This window comes from Zingiber officinale, chromosome 8A (genome assembly GCF_018446385.1).
Source record: "Zingiber officinale cultivar Zhangliang chromosome 8A, Zo_v1.1, whole genome shotgun sequence".
NCBI lineage: Eukaryota > Viridiplantae > Streptophyta > Magnoliopsida > Zingiberales > Zingiberaceae > Zingiber > Zingiber officinale.
In genome coordinates this window covers 49,627,674-49,640,210 of record NC_056000.1, presented here as the reverse complement: position 1 = coordinate 49,640,210, position 12,537 = coordinate 49,627,674, and the positions used below count along the sequence as shown (strand labels likewise).

The following is a 12,537-nucleotide window of genomic DNA, read 5'->3' as shown; positions in this document are numbered from 1 at the left end:
ACCTGAATTCATTAAATAAAATTTGTATATTTAATTAAAAATTAAAAATAACATTTAATCATTTATCTACACAAATTGAAAATTCATATCATAAATGATAAGCCATAGCAACATTGCAATCAATAGCATAACATATCTCTATGTTTAGGGTTTTTAACTTTTTTAAATTTGTAATTTTAGTTTAAATTTATAATTATTTATAAACGGGTTCGCGGGTTGTAATCGGGTCATTTCAGGTTGACCCGAACCCGACCTGTTTATTAATTGGGTCAAATGGGTCGACCCGATTTCGACCCGAACCCGAAACTACCCAACCCTAACCTGATTTTTTCGTGTTCGGTTCGGGTCGTGTTTTCGTGTCGGGTCAAAAATTGCCACCCCTAGATAAAATCATATTAAAATTTAACAATAGAATTTTTCTTTAAAAGATTAATATTGTCTAATCAGCATCTAAGGAAACAAATTAAAATAGTATTTTTTTTGTTTTTATTAAAATAACGTATCAAATCCTAATTATTTGTCAATGCACTGTATTTTCTAATTGCTTGTTCATTTAATTCCACAAAAAATTCGTCAAGGTTTAAATATCAGATTTTATCCTATTTAACTTTTAAAATTATTTTAATTTTTAATATATAATTAAATTAATTAATATATTTTTATTTATCGTTAAATGAAATTTAGTTTATAGTTAAATAAAATTTATCAAATAAATAAAGTGGATTTAATCCGGATTAAATTTAGATTTATTTAAAATGAAAATTTTATATATAAGATAGATGAAATAGTATATATTTAAATTAATATTATTTTAATAAGCTGAGAAATTATTTGATTAGCCAATATTATCCTTTATTATTTCTAGATAGGTTTAGGTTAGGTTCGATCCTAAACCGTAAAGTGCCGTCCCCGCCCCTGACCGCCTGCCCTTCTCGGTCGCCGCGGCGGCTCAACGCCCGTCTCCCGTCTTCCGCCGCCAGCGACACCCGTGACCGCCCGTCGCCTGCAGCAACCGACGCAATCGCGCCCGGTAACCTCTTCCTGCTTGAAATACGTTACTAATATAAGTGTCTGCTTGTCTAGCGATACCATGGGAAAAGGCACAATGGGAAGGGGAACCAAAAAATCCATCAATCATAGTATGAGAGAACATGATGAGCTTGATAAAGAATTCTTTGAAAAGGTAATACTAGAGTAATCCGCGCTTTTAGAAATTTTCCATTTTTTTTCCATTTAATTGTTTAGTTATGAGTCTTTTGTCTTCTCATCACTTTTCCAGAAAAAAAGGAGAAATTGGAAGAGATCCTTACGTTTTTTTTTTCATTTAATTATTTAGTTATTAGTCTTTTTTACTTCTCTTCATTTTTCCAGAAAATAGAGAAATTGGAAAATGAGGATATGAGTATAGAAGAGATTCTAAATGCTCGAGCTGATAGTTCGCACATCATTGATACCTCCTCTGTTATTTCAAATAAATATGAGGATATGAGTCGTACGACTGTTGAAGAGATCCTAAGATCTCTAGCTGATGATGCGCACAGAAGAGTAATCCGTGCTTTCAGACAATATATATATATATATATATATATATATATATATATTTTCATTTAATTGTCTAGTTGAGTCTTTTGACGTCTCTTCACTTTTCCAGAAAAAAGAGAAATTGGAATATAAGGACATGACTATTGAAGAGATCCTAAGAGCTCGAGCTGATGGCTCGCACAACACCGATACCGCCAAAGTTATCCCAAAGAAATTTCATCGTGCTAACAAGAATAGGTTATCCTTTTTTTCCTTTAATTCTACAACTTATACTATTAATTATACAAATTTATGTTACTTTTCTTTTTTTTTTTTGATTAGCCCAATGGAGATGAGTAGCAAAGTGCGGGTTTCGACATTTAGGGAGGTCATCCAAGTACCCAAAAAGGTGAACTTTTGTAATATTATAGCTTGAGTTTATACAATTATTTTTCCTGCTAATCAACTAATCTGTAGTGCTTTTGGAAATTAGAACTATTAAAAGTGTTTTGTAACATCATTGGTACTTGCATAATCTTGTATAATAATGCATTTACATTACAATAATGTGTTTTATTAGTATTATGCAAGTTTGAAGTAAAAATAGTGTTATTGGCAAATCATAGTATATAAAGAAGTCTATCAACTATTTGAGGGTAGTTTGTCTCAATCTCCCATGATGATTCCTTAGACCTTAATTGTTGACTCACTTGATCAAATATATATCATTTTCCTATTCTTTTTATCCTAACACACTGATTAAATACTATACATACTACATACCATTACTACTTCATGATTGACGGCTGTCAACATCTCAAATTGTTTAGGGAGATAGTGGTTAAACGTTACCCACATCATAGAGAAGAAGGCTCTCATAGGTAAACTATAAGGCTCTATTCTTGTTCCTATAAAGAAGAAAACAACTATGGAAAGAAAGATCATAAGGAAAAAAATTGTAGGATAAATATTGCTAGATATTTTGCATGCACCTCTTTACTTGGAGAGAAAGAAAGGGAGGCACTTAAATTTAAATTTTATTTTCACAAGTAAAAAAAAAATCAAGGGAAGCCTTGGTGCAACGGTAAAGTTGTTGCCGTGTGAGTTGGTGACTATGAGTTCGAGTCGCGGAAATAACTTTTTGCAATGTGGGGTAAGACTGTGAACAATAAACCCTTCCCGGGATCCCACATTGGCGGGAACTTCATGTATCGGGAAGTCATTTTTACAATTAAAATAAATATATTTGTAAAATGAATAATATTTTAATTTAAGGTCATATTTGAGCTCTACCATACACATAAGTGGAATTTCCACTCAAATTGGATAAAAACACATGCAGAAAAATTGGTGAAAAATTTCCTAGTCTTTCTATTACCTTATTCCTTTGGATATAATATTTGTTGCACTACTGATACTAGTCTTGTTTCATTATAACATGGTTTAAAGTGTCGTGCCGAGATGGTCGAAACGGACGAAACATTTCGTTCCTCCCGGCACTAGCACGACCTCGGCACCAGACCCACGACAGCTGCGATATGTTGCGTGACCCTGTGGCCGCAGCAGAGGGGTTGCTCGACCCCGCAACAACAACGGAGAGGTCGCATAACCCTTCCGCTGTCGCTGTGGAGGCGTCGTGCGACCCTGCGGCTGTGTGCAGAGGGGTCGCACGACCACCGCAGTCACGCTGGAGGAGTCATGCGATCCCCACGACCCACGGCAACCGAAGTCGCATGAGCTCGGGAGTGGTGTCAGATTTCAGATTTTTTTAATTAAACTTAGGTTAATTATTTTAATCTAACTCCTAACTGTGATAGAGATAATCTAAAGAGGTTTTATTAAACCCTAATAAAATTATTTAATTAATTTTATATTTCATTTATTTTAATTTAAAAATTATAATAAAATTTTTATTTATTTATTTATCTATTTTCATATCTTTTCCTTTTTTTAAAAGATTATTTTTATATTGTTTATTTTGTTTATTTTTAAATATTTATGTTAAATATTTTTTTTTTAATTAATATATTTTATATTTAAAAAATACCAAAACTATATCGGCACGACATGATATGGTACTGAAATTGTATCGTTTTAGTCCAAGACCGAAACCTCGGCACGGGTCGAAATTTTAAACCTTGATTATAATCCATGTTAAAAATTGTACGAGATGTGCTTTAGTATATTTTTACTGCTAAAATGCTAAACCTAGTTACTGATATGCATAAGTTCCACCTCCAGTATCTGCCAAACTTATTCTAGCAGAAATAGATGCGTAACAATTTATATAATTACTTTTGTCAATCCTTAATTTTGACATATCAATCTCTCCTAGCCTTCTTTTGGAGGTGTTTAAATGCCTAGCCATTTAAATTCATTTGCAATACTTTCTTGTTTTGAAACTATATGATGTTTACCTTAAGATTATATCTTATATAGGTTTTTACAAAAATGGTTTTTATGTGGGTAGTATTAACCACTTGTTGCAATGCCATCGGATGACCACATATACTGCCGATAGTGAATACTGAATCGTAGTGTGAACACGTTAATCCATGGTAAAACGTAGAGCCAATCAATTGCCTCCACGTGGTGGAGGACCATTAGAGGGCACAGATGTTAAGAGCTTATAAAAGGATAATGCTATAGTAATTAGGGTATGCTATAATAATTAGGGTAGCATTTCCAAACCTTTCTAGAAGTTTTCAATCACCATAAAACTCCCATGGGGGATCCTTGAAGATCCCTTACAACCTTTAGCAGCATTTATAGTGAGAGTGGGACAAAAGGAGACATGTTCCCTTGGGTTAATTTTATCAAAGTCAAGCCAGAAAGAAATTCCAACCCTTATTCCACCAATCAATGACTCAATTGGTGTCACTTGGATAACCTCACCAAGCTTCATGCAAGATAAAACTCACTGTAAGGCAGCCCACCATCTTGATCGAACTCTAATTAGTTTTGTACCACGTCCATTAGATCATATCTGCCTCAGCAAGACTCAATTGAATCGTGGTCCATCTCGACCAAAGTGCATCCACCTCAGGCACTCATATGACTGCAAGTCCCTGATTGAGGTCTGGGCCATATTAATATCATAATTGGCAGAATTCTATAATATGCTGTGGAACATCCTTAACAAGATCCAATAAAAGAAAAATTATTGATACCAAACCTGCTAGTATATGTTTAAGGCCTTGGCCATAGATTTTGTCTTTGGTTCCTTGGCATAGACAAATTATTTTAGGAAATAGCTACTTTTGTGAAACAACCAAGTTTCACAAAAGAAACATGGATGATACTAGATCTGCTAGTATATGTTGAAGGCATTAACCATATATTTTGGTTTTGCTCCTTGTCACAGATGAATGATTTTACAAAATAACTATTTTAACTGTATTTTGGATAAGGAACTTCCTAAATGTATCATAACTTCAGACACATTTATTTGAATATGTAAAAGAAAGATTTACCACTATGTTGATCATACCTTTGATGGTTAATAATTCACTGTTATACGATGATTTCCCATGTAGTATTTCCCTTGAGGTTAGATATTCTATGGGTTCGAGAAAAACAAATGACCAACTGGTATCTGTTAAAGGCACTAGCCGTAGAATTTGGTTTTGCATCTTCGCTTCAGATGATTGTTCAATCTTTGGAAATGGCTAAATATTATCATTGCATCAAGAATTTTTTAAAGACATTACAACTACACAGTTCTTTATATCAACACGTAGAACGAATAATAAGCTTCTGCTGTTAATATCCATTTGATAGTTAAATATTGGACTGTCATATGCGGTGATTAACTTGAACTTGTTCCTAGAGGTCTTTGGCATGAAGTTGCCTGTTAGTCAATTTATGTCTTTTATCTAAGTACATTCATTGGTTATTCACAGCTTGTGAGAGATCCTCGGTTTGATTCTTTATCCAGAGGAACTTTTGACCCTGATGGGTATGTCTTTTATTCTTTTTGTGATTCTTTATATTTGTTTGGTTGTTGCTTTTGTGTGTGCATACATTCAGTATAATCTATATGGATTGGATGATTCTCCTAGATACATGTGTACACCAAAAATATAATCATCTTCTTCGAGCTATGGTTGTCTCAACTATTTAGAGTTGGTTAAAGTGCATTCATAGGTCTTTGCACATGGTTGTGTGCTAACACATAATTGACCTGAATGTTTGAAATATAAACTGCTTTTGTGATATATGGTATGAGATGTTGGGTATCCAAGAATAGCATAAGCTTGATCCATTTTTTCCTTTGTCTACCGTCTTAGCTTGACTCACAATTGTGGTATGATTTCCATTCTTTTTGAACGCCCTTCTTAATTCTTTAAAATATATTAAAGAATGAAGGGGATGAAGAATAGCAGTGGAAAGTTCAAAGTCCTTCAAGAAGGAAAAAAATGATTTAGTGACTCAATGAAAGCTAAATCATTTTATATTGCATCAATCTTCTGTCCAAGTTTTAGTTGCTTAACGACATTATTGCTCAATCTTTTATGCTGTTCTTTTGCTGCAACACCAGATTTAAAAAACGTTATAGTTTCGTGTTTGACGAAGAATATCCTAAAGAGAAAGAGGTAAATCTTTTTTATGGTTGACATTTCAATTTATCTTTCACCAAGCTTTAATTTTATTTCGTGATGTTGTAAATTTGTATTTCTACAGAGGCTTAAAATGTTGATTAAGAAGTCCAAGGACCCAAATGTTATTGAGGAATCACAGAAGCAAATATCTTCAATGGTAAATTCTTTTACAAAAAGCATAGTAATAAAAGATAAATGTTACTCCATTATTCCAATAGTATTATTTTTTATTTATTGCGTTTACTATTGTTCTCTTACTAAGTTATTTTGAATTTCTCCTTGAAAAAGGAAAATGAATATGCATTTGTTTGGACCTAATTGAGTCTTCCAAGTGGTTCTTTTTTCTAAAAAAATGGAGAGCCGGTCAAAATGAAGAGCTAGTTCATTTTGAGCTGTTGGGCCTTTTTGAGCTGCCCAATAGAGATGTGGTCAAAATGAAGACAATAATGTTCTTTTTTCCAAAGAAAGGAGAGGCAAATGGTCTGCCCAATCAGATTAATATAGTATAAATAATAGTAGGAAAAGTAATTACATAGAGAATTAGGAAATTAAATATGAGATATCCAGCCTGTTAGGTCCTTCGTGATTCTTCTTCCAACAAGCCATATGCTGGAAAGTTAACCATCAAACCTCTCAAAAACCTATTTGTTAAACTCCTTCCCAGTTAATCAAATCTCCTTGAATCATTCTATCATACGTCTTTTAGGTCGCTCACAAATATATCATATGAGATTGAACCTCTCTAATTCATGTGAATGGAAAATAAATTTAAATGTTCTATCAAATGAAGAGCTAGTTCAATAATTTGTCCTATTTCCAAAGAAAGGAGAGGCAAATGGCCTACCCAATTGGATCAATATAGTAGAAATAATAGTAGGAAAAATAATTATGTAGAGAATTAGAAAATTTAATATGAGGTGTCCAGTCTGTTGGTTCAATTTTTAATTTGAGGCGTCCAATTTGTTGGTTCAATACCCTTGAGATCCTAACTGGTGATTTTAATATGAGGTGTCCAGTCTGTTGGTTCACTACCCTCGAGATCCTAGCCAGTGATTCTTCTTCCAACAAGCCAATATGCTGAAAGTTAACTAACCATCAAACCCCTCAAGAACCTAGTTGTTAAACTCCTCAGTTAATCTGATTCCCTTGAATCATTCTATCATAGGTCCTTTAGGTTGCTCAGTCAAATATCAAATGAGTTCGAATCTCTTTAATTCATGTGACCAAAAAATATTAACTAGGCGCTCTTTGTTTACTCTATATTCTTGCTGGAAAAGAAGGGGAACGAGAAGATATATTATTTACATGACAATCTCTTGATGTATTCCTCAGTGGGGCCAACCTTACAATATTAGAGGGCAAGCGTTCAGTTTTTATCCTGGACATACAGAATCAACTCATTATATTTCAAAATCAGATAGGGATAACTTAGAATATTCACTGATTTTTTTTTCCCTAAAATATTGACATTAGGGATTTAGGAACAATAGCAGAATTCATATATTGACATTTTGTTTTTCTTATTTTTTTTATCATTCACGCAAAAATGATTAATTAATTAATAAATATGTCAAGGCATATGTGAAATCCCTCATATGATTAAAGTCGTCAATTTATATCGTGCTTACATATTTCTTTCTACTATTGTTATTTCAATTCTCGTGTATTTCTTTGCAAACTTGCTTTGATGACCGAATAGGCTTATTATTATTGTCCATTTCAAACTTGTTTTTATTCAGGATAAACAGATAAAGTCATGGTCCAGGAAGAGCGTAGAATCTGAAATATTGTCTGAGCACATAAAGAAAGAAAGAGAAGCCGCAAAGAAAGGGAAACAACCTTATTACTTGAAAAAATGTGAGTCTACTTTCTCAATTATGTCTTCCTCATTTTATCTCAATAGCTGAAATTGAACATGTATTCGACTGTGTGCATGCTTGAATATTTAGATTCTGCTACATCCCTCCCTTTTCTCAAAATTTGCATATTATGTGATATCTATCATATCTAACTTGTCATTGTTTTGCAGCGGAAATTCGAGAAAGAAAGCTGATAAAGAAGTACAATGAACTGAAGGTATTCTCCTTGCATGTTTAACATTAACTTGATTTACTGTAAACCTTCACATATTACCTACTACAATTGTGCTAATCACAGGCCGTAGGAAAGCTGGATTCCTATATTGAGAAGAGGCAGAAAAGAAATGCCTCTAAAGATCATCGTTATATGCCATATCGAAGATCTGACAAAAATACACAAGAATAACCTTCTTCACTCGGAGTCATTCTCCAGTTCGTGGTGCCTTGAAGTGTACTTGTGAAGAGAGAGATCTATGTTAGCTAATGAATTGGATTCGACATCTTAAGTTTGACAATGCTGTAACTTGTAAGCAAGCCTAATAATTTTTATAAAAAGAGTAGATTGTCTTATTTTTCACTCTTCTTAAGTGATCAGATTAGCTGCCTTATTGCTAGTTACTAGTACTGAATTAGACTACATTATCTAATGTATCGAGATGTTAGCAAACAATTGTAGTCACTACATTTGGAATCTCTATATTGTGTGCCATTTCATTTTCTTAAACTTACTTTTCTTTTTGGAGAAGGAAAATTTTGATATATTCAATTCGGATTTGTTTAAATTTGCACTTTCTACGTATTACATGAATTTCAGGTGGCTTTGTGTAAAACAAAAAACCCGAGATGAATACATTAGATTTAAGTACACAAGTCCATAATTTTGGGCTGAAATGTAATTAAAATGCACACAGAATTGAAACCCTTTGGCCAAATTGAAATAGACTAACACACATGGATTTTTCCCCAAGGGTGTTGCCACTGATATATTGAGGGTCGATTGTTAACGGGTGCGAAATATTCTAGCTTGATAAGCCTTTTCTATTTGGGCCAAGCCACATGGAATACCTTAATTTTAACTTCGGCAATTTATCAAAAAACATATTTAAAATTTTGAATTTACCAAAAGCTACATACTACTTTAGTATTTATCAAAGGATGCATCTTTTTATAGTGTTCTTTTTTTTCAATTTTTTTCTCAACCTTGTTTTAAGAGATTAGACTCACATTGGACCTGATATCTCTTCAGCCTAACAATAGAAAAAAAGAAAAAGGAAAGAAAGAAAGAGAGATTTATTTTTTTCAAAACCTCTGGTCTACTATTAGGAATGCCAAAACTAATAATGGAGAACATATTTGGACTTCTTGTAATTTTAGAAATCCACAAGACCTGAAATGGTTGTAATATGAGATCTCTAGGTCGATGAGTGAGTTTCGATCAAAATCCGCTGATGGATTTAAAGAGCTCCGATTGCACCTATTTCAGTTCCTATAGATTTCTGATATTGCAAGGGGTTCAAATATACTATTCATTGTTTATTTTAATTTCTAAAAGATATTAAAAATATAATAAGAAAGAATCAGCAAAATAATCCCCATATGTTGGGCTTGATATGATTCATTTTAGGCCCACGTATGAGGATTTTTACCAATTCATCATTATTATAATTTTACACCTTCGTAAAAGTCGAAATAAATAATGCATCAATTTTTGTTAATTTCTGGGGTTGCAAAGAATTCAAATATGTCATCTATTGATTATTTCGACTTCTCAAAATATATTAAAATGTTATCAAAAAATCAACTAAACTCTAAACGTTATGGCCCTGATATGATTTATATATCAGGCCTATGTTATGCATGCATGCATGGAAAAAAAAAAGAGAGGAAAGAGAAGAGCGGAGAGGAAAAATTAGATTGGTTACATGCATAGGAGAGAGTAAATAGAAGAGAGAGTGAGAAACGACAATGAAAAGGAAAAAGTCAGATTGTCAGAAGGATAAAATAGGAAATGTACTTAGAAAGGTACATTTTTTGATAAATAATAAAATAATGTACGCCTTTTGATAAATTTAGAAATCTAGATGCGCTTTGTGGTAAATTGGCGTTTTAACTTTGAATCAAGAGTTGCAACCTTCTTAAAATCTCGAGTGTGCAAAATATCCCTTATCATTCGTTCCACTTCGCTCCAAACTCAAAGTAATTTTTCTCTTATCATGATTTACTTTTCTAATCTCCTTCTCGACAGAGCTCCAAAGGAATGAAGTTTTGTTAGGTCTCAAAATTTAGATTACTCTTATTTCGTGATAGTTGTCAAAAAGTTATAAGTAGCCAGGCAAGACAATATCATTTTAAAAGAGGAACAAAAATCCAACTCTTGTATGGACCATACAACTCATTCAATTTAAAATATTTACTTTTGAAAATTAGAACTATTGAAAGTATTTTATAATTACTGATATTTGTGTGCTCTTATATAATCATCTTTTTACATTACACTAATGCTTTTTGTTAGGATCATGCTTAAAGTCATTGTTATGGGTAAATATCAAGTATTTGAGTTTGCTTGAGCTCTGATTTCTTAGAACTTGATTGTCCATTAACTTGACCAAACATATGTATTTTTCGGATTGAGCCTAAATAAGCTATGTAGTTGATATGCTATTGGTGCAAGGAACACTAGATTACCAAACCTGAGTTAAGTTTTGATATTAATAAAAGGTTCAAAGTTAAATTTTATTATTGTACTAATAAATCTGACTAAGTGTGTAGAAAAATCCTGAGTTAACTTAGACAAGATGAAAGTCCTAGTTGAGGCTAGACAAAGAAGTTATAGTAGACACTAAGTAGATGGAAAGTTCTAATTGCGACTATGTAAGGAAATTCTAGTCCGGAGGACTAGGCGAAGTCTTGGCAGGTCGAGACCATCAAACAAAAACCCTAGGGTCGAGGACACTAGGTGAAAGTTCTAGGAGTCACCGACACCAGGTGAAAGACCGGACAAGTGGGAGTTCAAACGTTCAGCGAAAAATTATGAGGTCTCAGGTATCGAGCAAAAGTCCAAACGGTTTGGAGAACTATTCTGGCAAAAGATAAACTCTTTTGAGAAGAGTAAATAAGGGTGTGCTCCCTGTTGAAAAATAGTAGGCGTCGATTCAACCTAGAGTGTCGGCGAAACTCAAAATCAGGACTAGATAGTCCAAAGACTGTCAAATATAACTCTTCTTTACATATTATTGTTGTTTTTTCTAACTTTGTGGTGTAGGTGATTAAAATGGCATGATAGTTGGAAAACAGGGCATCCGAAGTTGCTCCAGGCACCCGAGTTAGTGTCTGAGAGGGAAGCCGTCGGCTGGCCAACCTACATCACAGTAGGCACCCTGACATTCTAGGCTCCCGGACTGGTCCAGTCACTCGAACTGAGCAAAATCCATCTTCAAGCTAAGGTGTCACGCTTCGGTTGGCCGACTCACATTAGTGGTCTAGGCGCCCGAATTAGTTTGGGCGCCTAGAGATGGATAATACTCGTTGAATGAAGTTTCGACCTAATAACATCACGTTAGCCCCGGTGGGGGCGACCGGATAAGGTCTAGGCGCTCGGGAAGGTGCCAACAGCATCAAAGCATCAATTCCAACAAGTTTCTCTCGTGCTGCTTTAAAAACGATTCTATAATGCCAAAACGTTGCCCCAACGATCGAAAGCTCGAGTCTCCAAATCTTTAGTTGTCGATAACTTTTATATATTCACATTTACAATGTAATCGAGATATCTTTTGTAATATTTCGAATGGATAGTGAATTGTCCAATGAAAATAATTGATGATCACAGATCTTAAAATATGAGTCATCATAAAATCCAAACCAAATAAAATCGACTTATATCAACTATTTATTTTCTTTACTCTTTCTTTCCGCTACATTCTCTCTCGATAATTTTATTTTAAAAAATAATTTTATTTTAAAAAATAAAAAACTATAAGTACTATTGATCTCCTTCTCGTGCTTTCGATCATTCGTACCCTTCTTAGTTTTTTCATGTTTGCCCGGTGACACTAAAAAGCATTATTATATGAGAGCATGCAAGTGTCAATAGTGTTATAAAACACTTTCAATACTTTGAATTTCCAAAAAGTATCACAAATTAATTGTTTAGTGGGAAAAATAATTATATGAACTCAACCTACAGTGTAACAGAAGTTCACATTTTTTAATCCGTGGACGGCATCTCTAAATATCTCAACCCAGACTTTACTAATCTCCATTGGTCTAATCAAAAAAGAAAAGTCAAGTAAATTGTATTTGTTTTATAATCAAAGGAAAATAAATTAGATAATCTATATTTGCTATTGCAAGAAGGTGATTTCTTTGGGATAACATTAGAGAAATTGTTGTCACACTCAATTATATTTTTAAAATTTATTATTAAAAGTAATGTAAAAATTAGGTTCGCCAAAATATATAAGGTATTTTGAGGAAGACAACAAAGAAGGAAATTACTTTAGAAATGAAGATAAGATAAAAAAAGAGACACCAAAGAAAAATTAAGGACTTGATCACTT

The 12,537-nt window shown here is 33.3% G+C and overlaps 1 protein-coding gene across 2 annotated transcripts; it reads left to right on the top strand.

Annotated features, from left to right (window-relative positions):
- Nucleotides 1-867: 867 nt before the first annotated feature.
- Nucleotides 868-8,690, top strand: LOC122008990 (ribosomal RNA processing protein 36 homolog). Of its 2 annotated transcripts, XM_042564942.1 has the most exons (10): nucleotides 868-1,183; nucleotides 1,372-1,545; nucleotides 1,652-1,779; nucleotides 1,864-1,930; nucleotides 5,424-5,479; nucleotides 6,062-6,116; nucleotides 6,205-6,279; nucleotides 7,862-7,979; nucleotides 8,152-8,198; nucleotides 8,280-8,690. In XM_042564942.1, the coding sequence occupies exons 1-10, from the start codon at nucleotides 1,091-1,093 to the stop codon at nucleotides 8,385-8,387; spliced, it is 921 nt and encodes a 306-aa protein (XP_042420876.1). In that variant the 5' UTR covers nucleotides 868-1,090; the 3' UTR covers nucleotides 8,388-8,690. The 2 variants fall into 2 exon arrangements, with proteins under 2 accessions (XP_042420876.1, XP_042420877.1); XM_042564943.1 differs by lacking the exon at nucleotides 1,372-1,545.
- The last annotated feature ends 3,847 nt before the right edge of the window (nucleotides 8,691-12,537 follow it).

Excerpts from the sequence above, each read along its gene's own strand:
- LOC122008990 (XM_042564942.1), top strand. The coding sequence starts at position 1,091 with ATGGGAAAAGGCACAATGGGAAGGGGAACCAAAAAATCCATCAATCAT. Across the intron at positions 1,780-1,863 it reads CATCGTGCTAACAAGAATAG|CCCAATGGAGATGAGTAGCA; the intron begins GTTATCCTTTTT and ends TTTTTTGATTAG. Across the intron at positions 6,117-6,204 it reads AATATCCTAAAGAGAAAGAG|AGGCTTAAAATGTTGATTAA; the intron begins GTAAATCTTTTT and ends GTATTTCTACAG.